The sequence below is a fragment of the Aspergillus oryzae genome, chromosome 5, assembly GCF_000184455.2.
Source record: "Aspergillus oryzae RIB40 DNA, chromosome 5".
Taxonomy (NCBI): Eukaryota; Fungi; Ascomycota; class Eurotiomycetes; order Eurotiales; family Aspergillaceae; genus Aspergillus; species Aspergillus oryzae.
The window spans coordinates 3,839,214-3,860,460 of NC_036439.1; the positions used below are offsets into that span (position 1 = coordinate 3,839,214).

General features: G+C 49.2%; 8 protein-coding genes and 1 non-coding gene across 9 annotated transcripts; 4 read left to right on the forward strand and 5 right to left on the reverse strand.

The window, feature by feature from the left end:
- Positions 1-695: 695 nt before the first annotated feature.
- AO090120000432 (uncharacterized protein) lies at positions 696-1,886 on the reverse strand (the record flags this gene model as incomplete). Its single annotated transcript, XM_023237732.1, has 1 exon — positions 696-1,886. One exon carries the CDS (start codon positions 1,884-1,886, stop codon positions 696-698), a length of 1,191 nt encoding a protein of 396 aa, XP_023092531.1.
- Positions 1,887-4,985: 3,099 nt separating this feature from the next.
- AO090120t00009 lies at positions 4,986-5,059 on the reverse strand. The gene has a single exon. It is a non-coding gene; the product is annotated as a tRNA-Val (tRNA).
- A 1,536-nt stretch (positions 5,060-6,595) lies between these two features.
- AO090120000433 (Zn(II)2Cys6 transcription factor) lies at positions 6,596-9,040 on the reverse strand (the record flags this gene model as incomplete). The annotated part of the gene is made up of 1 exon (XM_001824092.3): positions 6,596-9,040. The coding sequence occupies one exon, from the start codon at positions 9,038-9,040 to the stop codon at positions 6,596-6,598; it is 2,445 nt and encodes an 814-aa protein (XP_001824144.3).
- A 1,883-nt stretch (positions 9,041-10,923) lies between these two features.
- Positions 10,924-12,399, forward strand: AO090120000434 (alpha-mannosyltransferase; the record flags this gene model as incomplete). Its single annotated transcript, XM_001824093.3, has 1 exon — positions 10,924-12,399. One exon carries the CDS (start codon positions 10,924-10,926, stop codon positions 12,397-12,399), a length of 1,476 nt encoding a protein of 491 aa, XP_001824145.1.
- A 392-nt stretch (positions 12,400-12,791) lies between these two features.
- Positions 12,792-13,280, reverse strand: AO090120000435 (uncharacterized protein; the record flags this gene model as incomplete). Its single annotated transcript, XM_001824094.3, has 3 exons — positions 12,792-12,893; positions 12,956-13,077; positions 13,145-13,280. 3 exons carry the CDS (start codon positions 13,278-13,280, stop codon positions 12,792-12,794), a joined length of 360 nt encoding a protein of 119 aa, XP_001824146.1.
- A 740-nt stretch (positions 13,281-14,020) lies between these two features.
- On the forward strand, positions 14,021-14,770 carry AO090120000436 (uncharacterized protein; the record flags this gene model as incomplete). Its single annotated transcript, XM_001824095.3, has 1 exon — positions 14,021-14,770. The coding sequence occupies one exon, from the start codon at positions 14,021-14,023 to the stop codon at positions 14,768-14,770; it is 750 nt and encodes a 249-aa protein (XP_001824147.1).
- Positions 14,771-15,146: 376 nt separating this feature from the next.
- Positions 15,147-16,139, forward strand: AO090120000437 (protein-transporting protein BCP1; the record flags this gene model as incomplete). The annotated part of the gene is made up of 3 exons (XM_001824096.1): positions 15,147-15,230; positions 15,293-15,526; positions 15,585-16,139. The coding sequence occupies 3 exons, from the start codon at positions 15,147-15,149 to the stop codon at positions 16,137-16,139; spliced, it is 873 nt and encodes a 290-aa protein (XP_001824148.1).
- Positions 16,140-16,326: 187 nt separating this feature from the next.
- Positions 16,327-17,330, reverse strand: AO090120000438 (chorismate mutase ARO7; the record flags this gene model as incomplete). The annotated part of the gene is made up of 3 exons (XM_001824097.3): positions 16,327-16,404; positions 16,465-17,116; positions 17,260-17,330. The coding sequence occupies 3 exons, from the start codon at positions 17,328-17,330 to the stop codon at positions 16,327-16,329; spliced, it is 801 nt and encodes a 266-aa protein (XP_001824149.1).
- A 1,015-nt stretch (positions 17,331-18,345) lies between these two features.
- Positions 18,346-20,515, forward strand: mdv1 (WD repeat-containing protein; the record flags this gene model as incomplete). Its single annotated transcript, XM_023237733.1, has 5 exons — positions 18,346-18,360; positions 18,452-19,088; positions 19,141-19,332; positions 19,382-20,184; positions 20,240-20,515. 5 exons carry the CDS (start codon positions 18,346-18,348, stop codon positions 20,513-20,515), a joined length of 1,923 nt encoding a protein of 640 aa, XP_023092532.1.
- Positions 20,516-21,247: the final 732 nt, after the last annotated feature.

Below are 21,247 nucleotides of genomic sequence, written 5' to 3' on the forward strand. Positions count from 1 at the left end.
GGGGTAAAAGCGTCGACGTGGGATGTCAGATGACATCAGATCGGCGCTTGCATTAGTGTTCTAGGAGTACTTGGTAGTGGGGTCACTGGATTGCGAAAAGACAGAGAAGACAAGTCAAAGTGGTAAAATTGTAATGTCTATCGGTACGATGGTAGTGGGTGTCTATATACGCAAGACGCAACGAAAGAATCAGACCAACCGTGGCCGAGATAGAACGAGTCGCAAAATGGTATCATCGAAGACAAATAAAGCCATGGGCTCCAACTTGCAATAGACAATGCAAATGACTCCCGATGAGCGAGCATACGCCAGACAAGAAAGCAAAGCTCCGTCCCAGTTGTAAGCAGAATGAAAAAGAATTAAAAGTGCCCAGAGTAAAGAAATGACAAAGGAAATAACAAAGGAAAAAGATAAGTGTCAGAATGATCCGCGCTGATAGCGGCAATGTCCCTTGAACGAGTAACTGAGAGCGAAGAGCAATCCAGTCAGTAGGCCAAACCAAATGCGCGCAAATGCAATCCGACAGATCAAACGTAAAATGCCGAGGAAGAGGAAGCTCAAACAGCAGCTCTGATGTTGCCCTGCAGTTCCGATTATTCATTCCCGACTCTTGAAGTTGAAATGAACAAAATCAATCAAGTTTACTTTTCTTGTTGGGCCGATGCCCGGTGATATATCGCAAAGGGTTGCGAGGACTATGCCAACGGTCGTCGAAGAATGTCCTCGCAGTTGGCGTCAAATCGCATGTTCCATAGCCGAACGCTGTTCATCAACTTCTCCGTGCTCTCCAATTCGCGGTCGCGACCAAATATCGTCTCGACAAATTCACAGCCTGCGTTGCGGCCCATCGACACACTCTTACCACCTTCTCGCTTGGCCGCTTTCCACATGAACTGTTCGCAGGTTTTCAGCAATTTCTTAAACCGCGCCCACAGGCGCTCACCACTCTCCAAAAAGTCCTCTACCACTTCTTGGTGCTCAGGCTGCTTGATCCGGTCTAAACACTCATCGGCCCTCTTGATCTTACCCGCCAACTTGATCAACAACAACCACAACTCGCCCGCGACATCGGCCATCGGAGTCGAAGCACCGTGATGGAAGACCGTCCAGTCGTAGATCCACTTGCCGAGGGAGTTCGCATCGAAGACACTTCCCAGGAGAATGATAGGGGTTTCGGTGGGATCCCAGTTCTTGATCGAGTAGCCCGCGGGAATGCCAGCTTTCGCCGCATCTTCTTCCGTAGCCTTCGGAGGCGGCTTGGATGATGTCGTGGGCTTGGGCTTCGACGGGGTCCTCGTGGAGGTGGACTGGCGACGTGCGCGGGACCGCTTCGGTGAGTCGTCATCATGCACAGGAACCTGAGTAGAATAACAATATTGATCAGTGGGTGGCTTTGGCTTGCGTGGAGTTGTAGACGAGAATCGACGGGGCTGGCTAGCTTCCTCGCGAGAGGCGAATCGTGGCGCGTCATCGAATCCATCGTCGACCACATCTACAAAGATGGGTCGTTTCCGGGTCGAGTGCGACGGGCGCGGACTAGCGTTATCCCAAGGGTCCGCCGGGGCATAGCCCATGGTGCTACGGCGACGATGATAGGACGAAGAGCCACCAAAAAAAGCACTTACATTCTCGTGCTTGCGCGGTGGCGTGCTATATTCAGGCATCGCGTCGTAGAAAGGCGTACCGTATCCGGAGTATTGCCATCCTGCTGCTTCCTTGGGGGTGCCGGCATAACTGGCTTTGCGACTATGGCGCTTCGATGATGGTCGAGGGGAGCCGTAGGGATTGGCGACCGAAGTAGCGTAGTAGGCGTAATGAGGAGATGTGGGAGGCGAAGTCATATAATGGGATGACCACCCGGGGGGTGGAGTGGAATAATGATACATTATCGGAAGTTGAGTATAAAAACTGGCTCGCGATGCTGGTAGTAAAGACGAGTAATAAAAATCGACAACTTTTAGAGTCCCAAGTAACCAAGCTGCTCAAGGAGACAAGCAAATGAAAAAAAAAAAAAAAAAAAATAAAAAATAAAAAGCACAACCCAGGTATATTATACAGGATATCGTTTAGAACAACCCGATCGACGCCGATGCAAAGGACAACGAAATCGGAAGATCGATAATGAGGACCGTCACCGAGGCACGGCGTGTAGGGGAGAAGGGGGACAGGATGTTATGTGCTGAGAGTGCATTTGAACGTCGTCAATCGTCGGACGGGTTAAGCGACTGATCTGTGTGGGAGGCGAATTCGGTTCCCTGAAGCGAAAGACACCGAATCCAAAAGATTGCCGAAAATATTCGAGCTAGTTCTTGAAAGATCTATTCTTTCTATCTATATGAGATTCCAGGAGTCGACCCAGGAGGTAGTGCGACTGCTGGTTTGGGGGGGGGGGGGGAAGGGTTAATTTCTGGAGGTGATGGTGAACCCTTTGAAGGGCGATAATTGTAGTAAAACTGGCGAAAAGAGGGCGCGCAGGCGAACCCCAAGCGTTTTTGTAATGGATGGTCACTGAGTCCACGGGAACGGGGCCCTGCGGGTAAGGGTGTGGGGGGGCTGTAAAATTTCACAACGCTAATTTTGGTTCCATTCGGTCCCGTCTGGTTTGGTTTAGTACCGTACGGTACCGATGGGGTACTGTTCAGCTCTGTGTGTGTTTCAGGCCCGACAACCACAGCTGAGAATAAGACACCTATGATGGTTGCAAATGTGAATATTCATTTGAAAAGTCTCTCTTACATATAGGAAACTATGCACATTTAAATTTATCAGGAAAAGACTCGATGCTGATCATATCGCCGGGATACATATGATATGTTATATACTCTCTGCAACAGCCAAATTCGCTGCCGATGAAGGAGTCATCTGGAGCGTTGATTAGTTGGGCATCGCCTAGTCGTACCCTCTGAGATGACTGGATAGGGCACAAAATAGCCGAATCCAGGGTCGCTATTGGTACTGAGCGATAAGCTAGGAGTCAAAATTGCGATATGGACCATATATACCCAGTCATCCTTCTTCGTGAGCCCCCTTCTTGAGTAATCCACTGCATCACTCTTCCATCAGACATTCAGCGCCATTGGTCGACAGCAAGTCTACCAGGTCAGAGTCATACACCATGGCTATTCGTACCTAAGGCATTCACGGGCTGCTGTAGGTTCCGTCTCCCATCACACCATCTTGATCTCCCTATCCATGCGGCTAGTGGGAGCCTAGAATCTGGCTATGAGGGCGCGTATACGGACGGATGTGAGTCAGTGCCTAAGTTGCCACAACCGTGGCTCAGAGTATAACAGATATCTATTCAGAGTGGTAAGATTATGATTCAGAAGCTTGTCAGCTGAACAAAGACTCATTCTCCTCGAATACTGCTCGCCTCGTTTGTAATCTGAGGCGTCATCGCACGACTGCCTAAGGCTGTGGCAATGAATGTGATAGCACAGGTGCGAAGATCGCAGTTAGGAAATGGGTCGTTCCATAGACTGCTCTGAGACTTCGTAGCGTGATATAATGAAATCAAGGACTGGACATATAAGCGCAGTCAGTACATGCTGTGTATAACTATTACATGGTCAGCTTAAAGATAACCTGTTCCGTGGATATCTCCCGTCGTATCCCGTGGTTCCATTCCCTGATCTCTGGTTCCAGATAAACAAGCTCGTCTAGACGGGTTTTAGTTCAGTGGGACCTTTCTGTCATAAACACTCACTGTATAAATTCTACCCACCCTCTCCATCAACCGAGAAAAACAATGGTTGTTGGGCAACATTCGGTTGCTGGGCTTTACCGCTGCTGGGCAGCAAGTCCTTCGCTTCCACAACGCGATCGGGCTTCAGTAGACAGACCGCAATTTCCGCTTCTAAGGTCGGAAGGAATCCGTAGAGGGGTGGGGTGAAAAAAAGAAAAGAAAAGAGAGAAAATCTCTAAATTCAAATGAAACTTGTCCAAGAATTTCATATCATGTCGCATGCAAGCTTCAACGTACTCGATATGTATAAATTGGTACCATACCTACATGAATTGTACATGTTTAGTCTCAACAAAAAACAGGATAGTGAAGGACAACCCCAGCCAGTCAGCTCCGTCATATTTGACGTATCTTTTATTCCAAGTGAATGGAGTACTGAAGCGGCGTACTCCTGAATTATTTTTCAGGTTTATTTTAATTGCTTTTTTGTGCGATAGACTTTTCACCGTCATACATAGCAAGCGCTATGGCTTCAAAGTTCAAGGAGACGGATCACTAGTGTCGTTACACGGGGAATAAACTGTACGATACTACTGGTAAATTAAAACATGGCCTGGATAGATAAAGACCAAATGGCGACGCCGGCAATGCTAATAACGATTGAGGACTAGTCTCGTCATAGCCGCTGTGATGGTCGGCGTCAACGGTTCAATTGCATAGGCTGGCCGAGGTGTGATGGGTGATGTGATTGAAGCCCCCCCCTCAGCCACATGCAGGATTAATTTAGAACAATATATTCCATGACTACCGACATGGTCATCATTCCGAGCCCGTCTGCGCCGGAGTACACAGCACGGAGTACAGCGTACACTGGGATATGAATTTAAATCAAGGGAGAACACATCTAGTAATATACTACCCCTAAAGGGGAAATGAATATGAGGTTCACACGGGAAACCAGTACTTTTGCCTGCATCAAAGTCAAAGCGGCTTCTCCACAGCCAAGGCCCCACCAGCAGAATTTTCACTCTGCCCTTGCTCTAGAAACCGATCTAGAATCCTGTATGGCGGTGAGGTGTTTCTAGTCGATTTAGACACAGGATAAGTTTGCATGTGCGAGCATCAGGAAGAAGTTCACGTTAGAGAAGACCTGTTCTACAAATGCTCAAGGACATGGCTGGAGCGGTAAAGCAAAAATGAAGAGAGAATGGCAATGTAACACACCTTTAAGCCATGGTCGATTTCCACCGTGTAACGTTGGTCAGAGCTCGGAGGCAAGAAAAAGAAATGCAAAAAGATATGACCAGACTGGGGCTCGATCCCAGGACCTTATCGGTGTTAACGATACGTGATAACCAACTACACCATCCGGCCGATATGTTTACCAGCCTCTTTCAGCGTATATGAGGGAAAGCTAATCAAAGCGCTGCAACAAGGGGCACGAGACAATCTCATCCCATGTATGTACGGTATGTACTGGTACGTACATAGTTACCTATTTTAGTACGTACGATACGTACCACATTCTAGTGCCGGAGGCATTCATAATCCAGCCTAGATTACCATAATTAATTCCCACATCTGTACAAAGGAGACCTAAATCCTGCATACTCAGCCCTGCTGAAGAATTCCACTCAAAACAAAGCCACAACACTTGACTCACACCTGATTAGTCTTCACCCAGGTTACCTTTCATGGGTATACGTAGTCTGTCTCATCCTCTGGCCTGTTTCGCCGGCCCCATTCCAATAAGCTGAAGAAATTCATCGTTTAGTTGAAACGAGCATTATTGTGCGCGTGACTACAGCCCTTACCCTGAGCCCTAGTGAGCAAGCTAAACATCAATGGGGGACCCAGTGCCGAGTCGCTGCATAGGCGTCAAACCAACCCTATCAAGCGCCCATTAACCCCGTACAGAAAAACATGCATGCGAACCTTGCAGATAGCGTCAGAGTTACTGTAGAACAAGCACGCCTCTCAACTCCCATTCGCTGATTCAGAGACGATCAAAGTACCTGAACTGGGGTTGGACCAAGACCTCCGACTAAACGGACAGTCTTTCAGACCTGCATGCAGCCCTTCCGGCTTCCGCGACCTCAATTAGTTCGTATTCGACTACCCAGCAGAGCTAGCGATGGACTACCAAAGAAGTAAAGTTACTGTACGTCGTCATAGCTACATCTATGGCTCGGTGGGTACGGTGTACCCCTCACAGTAGTATTAACTCTTATAGGCAGACCAGTGTGGTGGAGTGGTACACTGGCCTCCCTGTTCTGACTGAACGTGCATCTACTAGATTGTCTCCACGCTAACTAACGTGGCCGGATAGCTAAGGTATCACCGACCAACCCCATCAGCTTACCACAACCCCTCCTGATCCTTCCACAGAATGTATGACTATGGTTTGTACATACATGCGCCCAATGATGGATTTCCCGGCCCAAAATGCCTCCACCATCTTTTTTTTCTGCGGTTACCAGGGTGCATCTACATAAATCTCCGACTTGTGGAGTTGAGATCGGCAAATCAGCGCCTGACACGCTGGCGACGCCGGTCTCTTTACAAGTGGATCTGGCGTTGGGTTAGAGCTGGTCATGGAATTGCGGGGTGCTATTGGTGAATTGTTATTTCATCGGGTTGCTGTGTTGTTGATGGGATCGGTTAGGTTGTTATGTGGTTACTCCGTGACTTCATTATACGAGAGATCTTTTATTCTATTTTTTTCCTCTTAAAGGTAGACACAATTGCCGCTATAGCCATGCTATGTACGTCCATGTAGAACTCCATAATGCTATACCTATATCCGTAATATATTCAGTTGTAAATCATCATGCATGTCACCCAGAATACCGAAAAGGCCCACTGGCGTATTAGTAGTATTATGTACCCATGGCTAGATTCGTGATTTTGTCACACTACCATGTATTCCCCTTCGGCCCGTTTGGCCTGCATCACCCGGTGCCATCGGAATCCATGTGGTCTCGCAGCCAGTGCTTGGATCGGAAACGCCGACATTTCGCTATAAGGAGGCGAATTATCACCAAAGGTGGACACATCGTCTCCCGATGGGCCAGAGTATGTGCCACGTGATGCACGATCAGTATTATCGCCAACATCGGCTGCGGCGGGGATTTCTGCCCATATTTTTTCTAGCAGTTCAAGACATGAGAGGTTATTTAGAAATCCAGAATCTTTGGAAAGGTCCTTGCATCGCTCTCTGATGAATGTACGATGCCTTTCAAGCACACACTCAGCACCAGTGATAAAAAGCGGCCACAAAAGGTACACGTCCGACTTAACTAGTGAGATATGATGCATCGCGCGGTGCACGAGCGACTGAATACGAAGATGAGTGGAGGGCAAATCTGGATACGCAAGTCGCTCGGTATAGAGAATCGCGGAATGACGGAATGATTCGGAAATATGAAGGACATCCTCGAGGTTTTGATGAGTAACAACGGCGTGAGATGACGGGGATGAAGGTGGCGAGATGTAGGCATTTGTTGTAGACGCGGGGACAGCACCAATATGTTGACTATCCTGGCGTGGAAGACGCCATGATTCAAGCTTTTGCCGTAACGAATGCCACTCAGCCCAAAACGTTGGCGATGATGGTCGCCTTGTAGGGTCACTCGATTGCGGTAGACAGGGTAGCGGAAGCGAATAAGTGTTGCTGACTGCAGGTATGTCTGACATCAACGAAGAAGGCGAATAGTGATATGTCATCGATGGTGGAGGCGCCGAAGACGGAACAAATACATCCGCAAGCCCCGGTGCTTTGATATTGTGGTCTTGACTCAAAAGATTCAAACGACCGAGCTGCGCAATGAATTTGAACAGGCTGGGGTCACAACCTGCAAGATTCTCCAGCCCCCACTCGCCATCTGAAACCGCTGCGATATCTAAGCAAGCACCGCGAAGCTGTGTTTCGCGATCATTGGTGGTAGCCGTCATCGTATCAAACCATGTGAACACACGAATGAACCATTTCAACTCCTCCGACATTCGAGGCGAGCTCCGCATTCGGATGGCCAACAACTTCGTTACCCCAGCGAACTGGGTTTTAAATTGAGCGACGCCAGTATCACACATATGAAACAGGCAAAGAACCAGCAGTGTGGCAAGGACGGAATCCGAAAGTCTTTCACGCGGATCAGCCAACTCCATATTCAAAGCTTTGACAGCCATGCCTCGATGGTATTGCTCCTCCCGAGTAAATCCCTCGGGTCTTGACCCCCCGTACTCATCTCGGAACGCCTCGTCAGTTAAGGCGCGGTGAGCTAACGATGATAGACGTGCTGGAAGGGACCGCTCCGTCGGCCTCATCCTCCGCTCATGCCTCTGCCGTATGTTACATGTAGATAACGTAGCGATAGCTTCCTGAAGCGATACGCTCTCCTGCGCGAGGTGTAGAAAATATGTGCGGAATGGGTTTGTTGGGCCATCGAAAGCAACGATCATGGGCGCGATGACTTCGGCATAATAGCTGATTAGATATCGGAGTCGTGGGGTACGTCCAACAGAGCGTGCTAGAAGCAGCTGCGATAGTGACGGCGAATGGCAAGTTTCTGCGCGTAGAGGAGGACTGTCTGTACTTTCTCGCTCGTCCTGTTCCTCAACTACCTCTGTTGCTTCAGCCTCCGGGGCGTTCCCTGAGCATGGCCATGGTGGGATGGTTGATAGCACTTGCGGCTGACTAGACCACATATCTGTTGTGCTTATCGCATGGTGACAACCCGTGGGTAGGTCTGGTCTCTCCTGGAACGGTGGCCGTACATCGAGGTTCGGTATGCCTTTTGAGACAGCTGTTTCGTGAGTACCCATTTTACTCCACGGGCGATGGTGCACTGAGAGTGGAGTTCCAGTGGGCCATGGCTGGGTGTTAGAGGCGTTAGTCGTCCATATTATGTTCCTATGGGCTTTAGATGCCAATGGAGGCCGCTGTTGATCCTGGGGCACAGGTGGAGTCGTTGATGAAGTCGTATGAGAGGGTGTAGACTTGTAAGGCGATGGTGATATCGACGGTGATTCTTGTGGGCCTGCTGGACATGGTGCTGTTGACGGTGTCGCAGCTGGTTGTGACCCGCTCACCGGAAGCGATAATCCCCTAAGCTTACCCCGGCTAGCAACCCCAACACCCCAGGTCAATTTGGTCTTATAACCCGAACATTCCCGTCCATGATCAAGACATTGAGAACAATAAGGGCGTCGCCGATCACAGGAGAACCCTTGTCGGGCGCAGGTGAAGCAGTCCTCTGCTGCGCCAGTAACGACCGTTCGTTTGCGTCTCTTTCGGGGGGCTTGATCCGTGGCCGAGGTAGCTTTACGGGTTTGCGCTTTAGAAGCCGGCTCCATAATAGGGCCCGGTCGACCAGCTATCGCTATCGAACCGATAGTCTTAGATGGCTTAACTGGTCAAGAACAGGAGAGGCGGAATGGCGGAGAAGACCCGCGTTGCGGGGTGCCATAGATGATAGTAAGGTAGAGCGATCGACGAACAACCGCTAAGGCCAGAGAGTTAAGACAATATGAGTCGAGTAAGCGAGAGGGGAAATGAGAAACGAAGGAAAGAAACCCAATGAACTGCAGTAATGGGCAGTTTAGCCTCAAAATACCAGCGACCGGTGTCTTGGGGTGTAGTGCTACCACGCGGAATTAAAGACGGACGATAAGAGACGATCGCTGCGGCTTCGCCCGCCCTTTAATATCACCTAGTTGATCGTAGAGCCGAAACGAAGATTTTGCAACTAACCAGGAAGAGACAAGTGATACTGATTGGTTTAACACGGGAATTCTCGTCACGGAAAGGTATCAAATTAAAAGGCCCCAACTCTATGACGACGCGAGCCGGGTCCCAGCATTTGCCACTCGCACTTTAGGCTGGACTTCACTGCAGTGCCATTTCACCTGTGTCCCTATTCAGGAATACGGCCGGTCTTGAACACACAAGAGTCAGGACGCAGTCGAGCCCGAAGGTGATAATAGTATAGGGTAGAAAAAGCAAAAGATCAGTGTTGGTCTTAATAGTAATCCCAGGACGGTTCAACAATGCGAGATAATCAACCCAATCATGTGCCGTCACGTGCGAAGTTTCTTGTTCATTTTTCACAAAGTTGAAGCCTTTCTTTAGAGCAGTTCCCGTTGCACAGATCTGCCGGCAGTACCAGTAAAAGACCCACTTTCTAGTCTCCAAGTGAGGAACTTTGTTGGATACCAAGGAGGAATTAAGAGCCATTCATCCTGCAGAGTTTTGGATTTTTCAGTACTTTTGAATTCATGGCTGAAAGTATTTTCCTGAGGATCAGCGAGTTCTTCTTTTTTGATCTCAATTAATATTCTTCTTCAACCTTCGACTCTTCCAGATCTTCCTCGCTTATCCTATAATCCACTATTGACAAGGGAAAGCCTAGGTCCGTTGGAGATATCCACTTATTATGTTATGATATCCATTCTAAAAATTGGCATAGCTTGTCCCTCGGCCTATGAGCGTTCGTTGATTGAAAAGTGCGTCAGAGTTCCCAAGGATCCCAACTTGAGGGCCGTAGAGGCTAGAGCACAATTGAACCCTGGTCTTTTACGGAAAGAAGCTGCGAAGGAGTGGAGCCTTGAGAAACTTAAGTTTTATGCGCTCTCTGCATAAGGATAAAGGAGGAAGATCAGAATCCTACGGAGGACTATGTTAGTGTGATATGGCCGGCGTTCTTACCTCGTCTGGATACACCTATTCTGCCACCGCCTTCCATACAGGGGCAGTCTTTGTTTTTTTTCTAAGAAAAATTCCATTGTCTATACATTAGATTCCAACTGTTGAGAGATATTGCACTGATTTAGGCAACAACCTACATTCAAGTCTAACCGTCCTTCACCTTTCGAAGTTACGACAACAGTTTCGAAACTCTCTGAGGCCTGTCAGTCACTTGTCCAGTGTTAACTGTTTGACAAACACTGCCTCGGCCACTTCGGATCGACGGCTTCCGTAAGGAGTCTCGCAGAAAGAACCCCTGGATTGTGTTGGGACGGCCAAATTTTCGACTCGTTACGGCCAACGTCGCCTGTCATGCTGAAATTCCTCAAGAATTAAGACTGCTATTATCTGGGATCAATGATTGAGGTTCTCTCGTCAATTGTTAGGGCGTATCGTGTTTCCACCGCACCATTGGGTCGCATTGTGTAGACACCCAAGTTAGATTATAACGGCATTCTCTGCCATCAATTGCAACCGACTGTCAAACATAGCAATGTCAATCTTTCGGCCAGGCCGGTTGAGGACGGTCCTCTCAGCAACGGCCGCATTAATTCTCATTTGTACTTTCTATTTATACTGGACTCCGCCTCCGGCTTCGACGATTCCTAGTACTGCCTTTGAAGTTCCTCTCACTGAACGTCAGGTTGCATTCTGGAAGGTGTTGAGGTCAATCTTAGATGCACATGCACCAAATTGCCCGTCTCCCACACTCGCGACTTCTGTGAGCGCAACCCACTTCAATGCCACAACAGTTGACCCCCGTCCCGACTTGATTGTGTTCGGCGAGAATGAACTCGATGTGCTGACAGAGGCACATGCGAATTATCTCGATGATATCAAGACGGCGAAGAAGTTGCGTCCTGTCCATTCTCCCGGGACCCGGGGTATAGTTACGACGGCTGGAGGTTCCTATCTTCCCGTCTTCCTATCGTCCTTGCGGATGCTACGTCGCACAGGGTCAACTTTGCCTGTGGAGGTGTACATGAAGGATGCGAGCGAATACGAAAAGAAAATCTGCGACAACGTCCTCCCGGATATGGGTGCGCGGTGTCTAATACTTTCCGATGTTGTAGGCAAGAATGTCATCCAACATTACCAACTAAAGGTCTTTGCGGTCCTCTTTTCTTCTTTCGAGGAAGTTGTCTGGATGGATGCCGATTGTTTTCCGATGGATAAGCCCGAGATACTGCTCAACCATGAACCTTTCATGTCCACAGGCTTAGTGACTTGGCCCGACTTTTGGGCGTCGTCGGTCTCTCCCGCATATTATAACATCTCCCAACAGCCCATGCCTCCGATGACCGAGCGACAATCCTCAGAGACCGGTATCTTCCTCGTCTCCAAAAAGACGCACTATCTCACACTGCTCCTCGCTGCCTATTATAACTACTATGGACCGTCGCATTACTTCCGATTATTGTCTCAGGGTGCACCGGGCGAGGGCGACAAAGAAACATTCCTGCAGGCTGCGACTGCAGTGGGTGAACCTTTCTATGCGGTCAGCGAGAGAGTCCAGGCGCTTGGTCATCAAAAGCCGGACGGGCTTTCTGGCTCAGCAATGGCGCAGTCCGACCCTATTGGAGACCATGCGCTGACGAGCCAGGGCAAATGGCGAGTGCAGGACCCCTCGGTAGATAAGCCTCCTCGCGTGTTTTTCATCCATGCCAACTACCCCAAGTTCAATCCTGCAGAGAATGTCTTTGGGTACCACTGGGAAACTACACCCACCCTTCGACCCGATGGCACAGAGGGGCGTGCATGGACTGCCCCTGAAGATGTCCTGCGCCGATTTGGGATTGACATCGAGAGAGCTTACTGGGAAGAGATCAAATGGGTCAGCTGTAATCCCGACATAGAATTCAGAACGTGGGAAGGTAAACCGGGCGTGTGTGAGAAAGTCGAGAGCTACTGGAACACAGTTTTTGCGGAACCGCACGAGGACGACCCTAAGTTTGTTGACGAAGGCTAGATTGGTCCCAATGTGTAACACAGAATCTGTATGGGCCCACCTCCAGCCGCTACCGCCGTACTTTTCGGCTCGATGATCCTTTACCACGGATGCTGGCACAGCCTACCTTTTAACACGACGATTGCGTGACTGAGAGCTCCTATTTGAGAGTTCAAGATACGCAACACGCTGTTCACGAAACGACGACATGGCCGATTACAATCCGTATATACATACCATTCATAATGTTGCATAATAGCAGAGGATATAGAATTGGACACAAACATGCACGTTAATGCTGATCCATTCCCATTATTTCGTGAACCGGTACATGCTAAAATTACAAAATATGCCATATTAAACCGACTTGCGGACGAAGAAGCATAACCTTTTGTCGTCACACTTGTGCAAGTTTATTTCTTGATACCCTTCTCCCTCAATCGCTGCTCGTCTTCTTCCTGGAGCTCCTGATCAATCTTTGCTCCCTTTGATGGCTCGTTGCCATGCAGCTTGGCCTGTTCACAAGCAAGTTAGCTACATCCATCCATCGACAACCATTCATAAGGGAAAGGCATACCGGCTTAGTAGAGTCCTTCTTGCTAACCTCCGCCTCGGGATCAACATCATTGTTGTGGTGATGGCTGGGGTCAGGCTGCTTCTCACGGGCAGCGAGCTTGTTGGCGATGGAGCGGTTGTCCTCTGCATTTTAGTCAGCACCATTTGAAACAACATCCCATCAATGGATAGCAATAAGAGAGGGACATACTCGAATCCAAGTTCTTATGGCTATTTTTCTGCCCCTCGTTGTAGCGATCCTGCTCGTTAAGGACGGACTGGGGCTGGTTGCGCTGGTCGCCTGCTTCGTAGAGACTGTTGGTGCCCACGCTGGATTGGCCTGACATTTTGAACAATTGGGGGTCGACTAAAAAACTTTGAAAAAGGAAGAAAGTGGCAGTGGTATTGAGCACTTGAGGATAGTTAGAATTAGATAGTTGAGTGAATTGAGTTGGGAATTGAGGTCAGGACGATGCTTTATACTGTCTTGTATTGCTATATTGTGATGTCATGGTTGAGGTCGCTGAGATCATAGGTGGGGCACATTACAACAATATCTGGAAGGGGAACTCCAGTTACTGTAGGATTGCGCTCTGGACTTGTTATGATTGAATCATAGGTAGGATTGGCCTGCAAGGGTTTTTGTTGTTTTCATTTCTTCATGTGGGGAGTTTGGTAGGGTTGGTGTGGGTTTGTTTTGGTGTTTGGTTTACACCTTCCATTCCAGGCGATCTATGAGATCGTACGGATATGGAATATGGTAAGAAAATAGTTCGGTATGTTTCTGTGCTTTGTCATGTCCCCGCCTTCATTTCACGCTGACAATCTCCTAACCAATTAGTCTTTACAGATCATGTGTCGATATGCACCCGGCAGAAGACAGGTGTACCTGTATACTACTAGTTGTCAGTGGGCACCACCGTTGATCCTCAACAACCCACGTCCGATTTCGGTGTCCAAACCACAACTCCAATACTACAATATCTCTATAACGTCACCAGCAACACGTACCTACAGTAACCACACACACCTCTATCACGATACACGCAACCTGCCCAAACCAGCACTCCAACTTCAAACCCGAAAAATGTCATCAACATCAACACCTCTAACAACACCACCAACCCCGCAACCAGACCCCCGCTACGCCCAACTCTTCCACGACCTCTCAACCCGCTTCGCGCAAACCTCCCTCCCCCCAGAAAAATGGTACATCCTCGCCATATCCACAATAGTAGCCAGCCCGGACCCGGAACGCTGCGACCAGCTCTACCTGCACCTAATCAACCAAGCCCCCTACAGCACCCCATCAGCTAGACAAGAACTAATCCGGCGCCTCCGCGAAGCCCTCTTCAAAAGCATCATCATAGTAGGCGTGTGCAAACCCATCGAAGCAATCCTAGCCATCAGCAAATACGAACGCGAAGAAGACAAAGACTACACCTTTACGCGGGAGAACTGGCAATGCGACCAGGCCAACCATGACCGCGGCGTAGCGTGGCTGGAGAAGCTGTATGCGCGGAACACGACGGGGACGCTAGATTTGTTCCGCGCGCATCAGGATTTCGGGTGGTTGTCGAAGGAGATTACGTATGGGTTGTTTTTGTCGGATCGGGGGGTGTTGGATGATTTGGATACGCAGATGGTGGTGTTGCCGGCTATTATGAGCCAGAATTTGAAGAATGAGACGCATTGGCATATTCGGGGGACGAGGAGGTTGGGGGTTTGTATGGAGGATGTTAAGGTTGTTTGGGAGTGTATTCAGCGCGTGGCTGGGTTTTATGGGACCGTGTTGGATAAGGTGCCTACTGTTGAGGAGGTGGAGAGTGATGTTTGATCTTTGGGGATGGGTTTGGATAGTATATAGATTCGGTGGTGTTGTATCTTGGGTTGGGATGATGATGGTGATGATGGGATGTGTTTACGATTGAATGTGAGCCTGTTAGAGGTATTACTAGAGAAATGTGTTTTAGAACAGTTTATGATTTAAAGCTATATACTCCGTACTACTGGGATTTATCTGGGCTTACTGACCTATATATTGCTCAAGATATACTTCGTTTCACCCCCCCCCCCCCCCCTCGCGATAAAATGTACGGAAAAGGTTTAGCGAGAGCGGAGCAACTTTTATCGGCCGCCCATGAAGCCCAAAACGACCGATTCCAACAAACCAATACCCCACGAATTGACCATATCTTCACACTGCAATCACAATGGGTAAACGCAAGGAGATTAAAGATAACGATGTCGAAATGGGTGGCACCGACCCTCGTGTGGACGGCGATGAGTCCGACGAGGTAAATCACCACCTCCGCATACACCATAATTTTTTTTCTGCTAACGCCGATACTGGTCGCAGGACATGGACATTGTGAATGTCGATTTCGAGTGGTTCGACCCTCAGCCGATTGATTTCCACGGTCTTAAGATCCTCCTTCGCCAGCTCTTCGACTCCGATGCTCAGATCTTCGACATGTCCGCTTTGTCGGACATGATCCTCGCGCAACCGTTGCTGGGATCAACGGTGAAGGTAGACGGCAACGAGTCGGATCCGTATGCCTTCTTGACCGTGCTGAATCTCCAGGAACACAAGGTACGCTTTGCGGAGGACACACTCAGTAAATAAAACCGCCTGCTAATGCCCATAATAGGATAAGCCCGTCATCAAAGACTTAATATCCTACCTCCAGCGTAAAGCGTCATCGAATCCCGACCTCGCCCCTCTTTCCCAGCTTCTTTCCCAAACACCTGTTCCCCCGATCGGATTGATTCTTACCGAGCGATTGATCAACATGCCCGCCGAAGTGGTTCCTCCGATGTACACTATGCTGATGGAGGAGATTGCCTGGGCTATTCAAGACAAGGAGCCCTACAAGTTCTCGCACTACCTGATCGTGTCCAAGAATTATGAGGAGGTCCAGTCGAAGTTGGACATGGAGGACTCACGGCCGCAGAAGAAAAAGAAGAAGTCGGGTGACAAGGTTGAGAAGTTCTACTTCCACCCTGAGGATGAGATTCTTGAGAAGCACACGCGGTGCTTCGGGTCTATTGAATACACACACAAGCATGATGAGGGACACTCGGATTCGAAGCGCGCGTTCCAGGAGCTGGGTATCAGGACCAATGGAAGTCTGATGCTGTTCGATGCGGATAAACTCGAGGGGGCGATCAACGAGATGAAGGAGTTCTTGCAGCCTCCAGTATGAGGTTGATGGTTACGGCATGGTTTTATGATGTTAGAAAAAAGTTGCTCTGCGCTTTGTTCATAGCGTGTCTATATCCGGGTTTTTGAAAATATATTAATAACTATATGGTTTTCTTTTTTCTTGGGGGTTTGGATATGTCATGCGTTATGGTTGGTTCTATCTTCGTAAATCTTTATCCATCATTCATTTACTCCCATTGGGTTCCCTTCAGGCGTTGCATAAGGTATTCAACCTCTACGACCTTGGTCAAAGGAATGACATATTCCTGGGTGGGATTAGCAAGTCGCTAGTTAGAAAAAGGAAAGGGAAAATAGTTAGGTCTCACCTTATACATGGCAACCACAGCCTCGACGTTGATCTTCGAGCCGGTCTCCGTCGGGAATGCGGGATCAGTTCCGTAAGTCTTCGCCTTCAGCGCCAGTCTCTCCAGCACCTTCCGCTCGACCTTTGCGTCGGTAATAGCATCATCGATCCCAACCCGATCATTCGCCTTGATCATCTTGACGAATCGCTCCGGCTCCTTCTGGAACTTCGACTCGGCCACGAACTTGCCGAAGTGAATGCGCCGAGACAGCGCCTGCAGACAGCTAACGTCGGCGGTCGCAGCCGACCCATAGTTCTCCTGCGTCTCACCACGATCCTCACGTCCAAACTGCGGACAGACAGCAGGGAGAATATCCTCGACGTAGCGCCGTTTGATGGTATCGTTCACGTTCACATCATTGTCATGAAGGATCTTCGGATACTCCAGCGGCGCTAGGATCGGCTCCTCAAGGACATCCGGAAAGAAAGGATATTCATCCGGGGACTGGTAGCGACGCACGCGCGACTGAATCCGCTCCTGCTCACGGAGCAGATAATCCATCAGCGGGATATCATCGCCGGGAATCTTGACACCGCCGGGGACGTAAATGGGCTTATTGAGAGGAAACTGGACGCGCTCGATCAGGTGGAAGGTGATGGTGTCTTCGAGACGGCTGTAGCATTACACATGATCAGCTTCAGGGATGTCACAGGGATTTTCGGAATTCTGTGGTCGATTTGGTGTCTGGTCTAGACGGCAGCCGTGCGACTGCGGGGCAGAAAGTGTAAGCCGTGAGATTTAAACTTGTTTACTTACATTAATTGAAACCGGATATTGGCTAGATCCAGGGCCTTGGAGGCATCGGAAAGATCAATGGCTGTGTCCATGGTTCTTTTTTTGTGTCCCTTGGGTTTTTTTACTAGTAGTTGGTTGTGGTTTAAATTTCTCTCGTTCGTTTTGTTTCCGACGAGTGAGTGTCTTCTGCGGGGCCCCGATTGCGCTGGAAGATATTCCTTTTTCTCGAGTCCACTGGTCGTTGGGCTGGGGAGGAGTATGCCTGTTAGCGGTCCTTTGAAGGTTTCTAGACTTATATTGACTTCTTTCGGATAAGTGTAGGCTGACAGTTAGTAACTGGGGAGTCTATCATTGAACTATATATACGTATTGTCTGTTATGAGTGCTTTTATAGCAGGGAGTCCCCTTCAGAGCACTTCCTAAACCGGAGTACAGAAGCCTGAACTCAGCGCCAGCGTCGATTTGGGGAAAAGCGCTAAGCCGCCGATCCGTCTTTTCGTAGGGAAAAGAAAGGAACAAGAAATGAAGTCATAACTAGTAGATAGTGGGAAAGCATTCACAAAACACCAACTGAAAGGATCGCATTACAAAGGATAATAGATTGATATGATGGTCATCTTGAAATGTTCCTCTGGCTGATGCCGTCATGTGGTAACTTTGGTTTGCAGGGGTTTTCCCAAGTCTAGATTTCAGTACTGACGGTATTATAACTTATAAGGCCAAGCATTAAGAATGGATTCGGACTGGGAAAAAAACAAAAATAATTCTGAAGAAGTTGCATACCCACATATTCTGATCTTCCACTGAAGCTCATAAACACTTCACCCCGTCCTATCGACGACTTTCATGTGCTACGGTGATTAGTCCGCGGTAATATTACGGTACATACTTAGTCCAGGTTCCGGCAACGCGGTAATTCATCGCGTGCAAGCTCCAGCTGAAAGTTCTCTTTCCAGAGAGCCGAAAAATAGAGCAAGTGCACTGCCCGACTCGACTCGACTCGACTCGACCTGCCCTGCTTTGCCTCCCCCCTCTCCAGACCTTCCGCATGGGCTTTTAATCACCCCATAACTGCTCAGGTCGGTGATATGGACAAACACCGCCGCGATGAGTCACCTTCCGGTCTGTCAGATATTGTCGAGCATGACGGTCTTCTAGGGACCGGCCTGACGGTAAGTCCCTACGGACCTCTATCTCTGCCTGTTCTCTCCAGTCGCCCAATGATCCGCTGATAGACCCTTCCGGTACGCAGACCAGACATATCGAGGCCTTCGGGAGGAAAGTGACGTCGACAGCCGGGCATTTAATAGGCCCTACGGGCGACGGAAATCCCGCCCATTACCACAATGCTATGGCGGATATCCAGCGCGAGCTGCGGCGGCCCAATACGCAGCGCAGAGTATTCGCCTTGACCCAGACTACGCCGACGGATCTGGTCCGCTCCAAGCTGTCGACTTCCGAAATCCAATCGCGAGCCCTCTCCTCTCTTCCCGACGACCTCCTTGCGAACATCCCTGATGACAGCAGCTCCTACTCCCTGTTTGAAGGCTTCCAGGCCTCTCAAGACGATATCGAATATAGAAAGGCCCATCGACGGCGCGCTTCCAAATCCAAAAAATTGTTGAAAGATGGCGAAAACCGGGCAGCCCTTCCGTCCGCCCCGGCGGAGCTGAAGAAGGAACGTGATTTGTTAAGTCGCCGCATGGAACTGATGGGGGTGCGCAAAAATATGTGCAGCTCGGAGATACACGATATAGACAACAAGATCGCGAACCTTCACAACATGCGCAAGATTGTTTTGGACCGGTTGGCTGGACTAGAGATGGAGGAGGCGGAACTGGAACACGAACGTGGGTGGACTTGGCTCGATTATCGCAGTTTGATTCTGACTTTGGAGAACAGTGACTGAGCTCGAAAATAAACTTGAGGATATCCAAGAGGAAACACCGGAGACTGCTGTTGTGGGCACTCCGAAATCATCCGCAAACGATGAATCGATGGCCTCGGAGGATCCAGCCATGGATGCATCTTTCATGTCGGAATCAATTTATCAAAAGATTCCATCACCGAAAAGCCTGAAGCACAAATCAAAAAGTACGCCTCTTCAGACCGTTTCCATTAGGCCAAGGGCTAATCTTCTCAGGAAAACGGTCGATGCCTATTTTACACGAGCACTTCAGCCCCGGATCCTTGATTAAGGAGATGGAAGCGCATACCGATATGGTGACTGCCATTGATTTTGACTATCCTTTCGGCACAATGATTACCGCAGCGTTAGATGATACCGTGCGAGTTTGGGATCTCAATGTCGGAAGGTGTACTGGGTTTCTGGAGGGGCATAACGCATCAGTTCGATGTCTTCAGATCGAGGACAACATTGTGGCTACGGGTTCTATGGATGCCTCGGTCAAGCTTTGGGATTTGAGTCGCGCCCGCTCTAGACCTCGAAGCAGCCGCATTAACAAGCACGAGGACGAAGAGGACGCTGCTGACGACGCTTCCCAAGTATCCCATTCAACGACGTTAGAGGATTGCCACGTATTTTCACTAGATTCCCATGTCGGTGAAGTGACAGCGCTCCATTTCCGAGGTGACAACTTGATCTCTGGCTCGGCGGATAAGACTCTGCGTCAATGGGATCTCGTTAAAGGGCGTTGTGTGCAGACATTAGATGTTCTCTGGGCTGCAGCTCAAGCGGATACATTGAATGGAGACAGCACATGGCGACCGTCCGGGCGCGTACCAGACGCATCTGCAGATTTTGTGGGGGCGCTTCAATGTTTCGATGCCGCCCTAGCTTGCGGTACTGCCGACGGCATGGTGCGTCTGTGGGATCTGCGCAGTGGCCAAGTCCACCGTAGTCTTGTTGGCCACACAGGCCCTGTTACATGCTTACAGTTTGATGATGTGCATCTCGTGACAGGAAGTATGGACCGTAGTATTCGGGTATGTTGCATGTTGAATCCGTGAGGATAAGGAAGCCATTGCTGACATCTTTTAGATCTGGGATCTCCGAATGGGATCCATCTACGACGCATTCGCCTACGACAAACCCGTCACCAGCATGAAGTTCGACGCGAAACGAATCGTGGCTGCCGCGGGAGAGAGCGTGGTGAAGGTCTACGACAAGGCGGACGGCAACCACTGGGACTGTGGTGCCGGCGTTGGTGCTGATGAACAAGGACCGCTTCCTGCGACTGTCGACCGAGTGTGTCTCAAAGACGGATTTCTCGTTGAAGGTCGCCAGGACGGTATTGTTGGCGCGTGGACGTGTTAGAAACGATTCTATGAGGCAGTGGCTTTCGGACGTGTTTGGATGTACATGCGAGCACTTGCCATTATATTTTCTGCGAAGTCTCAAGAGCATCTTGAATGTGTATTATATTATATGTCAGCAGTGTTCTAGAAGCGAAATAAAGCTGTCCAGGACCGACAGCAATGTAAAATGTTTTTGTCAACTGGTCATCCTTTAACACATTGAATATGGACGAATGGGATTTGGATTGGAAAGTGGATAAGGGTAGTGAAACAGCCAAGCAAAGATCGCGACCTTTGTGTTTCCAGTCCCTGCTATGAAAAGGTTGCCAACTGGTTAATACGAGTGTAGTTGAGATTACATCGAACTTACTTCTTCCTTCCGTAATTTGAGTGGGGCGAACAAGTCACGCTTTACTGGATCAGGGATTCTACTGACTTGCATACCAAATACTTACTCGGACTTCGCGACAGCATCAACACCGCAAATTTAGCGTTAATTACACCGGAACGCGTGATGCTATGGTCGCAAAGCACTGAAAAGTTGATCGTGATTTTTCAGAACCCCTTCAAACCACTGTATGCTCTGCAAACTGCACGCTGGTGTTGATCCATCAGTAATCTCCGCCCGCGTCGCATACGCGCGCCGTGTTCCTTTCTCGTGGACAAAATCGAAGCTTTATCATTCACCACCTTGAGATCTCAGTTAAGCGATCTATTTGGTCCCTTTAATCTACTTTACTTTGAGGGAGCT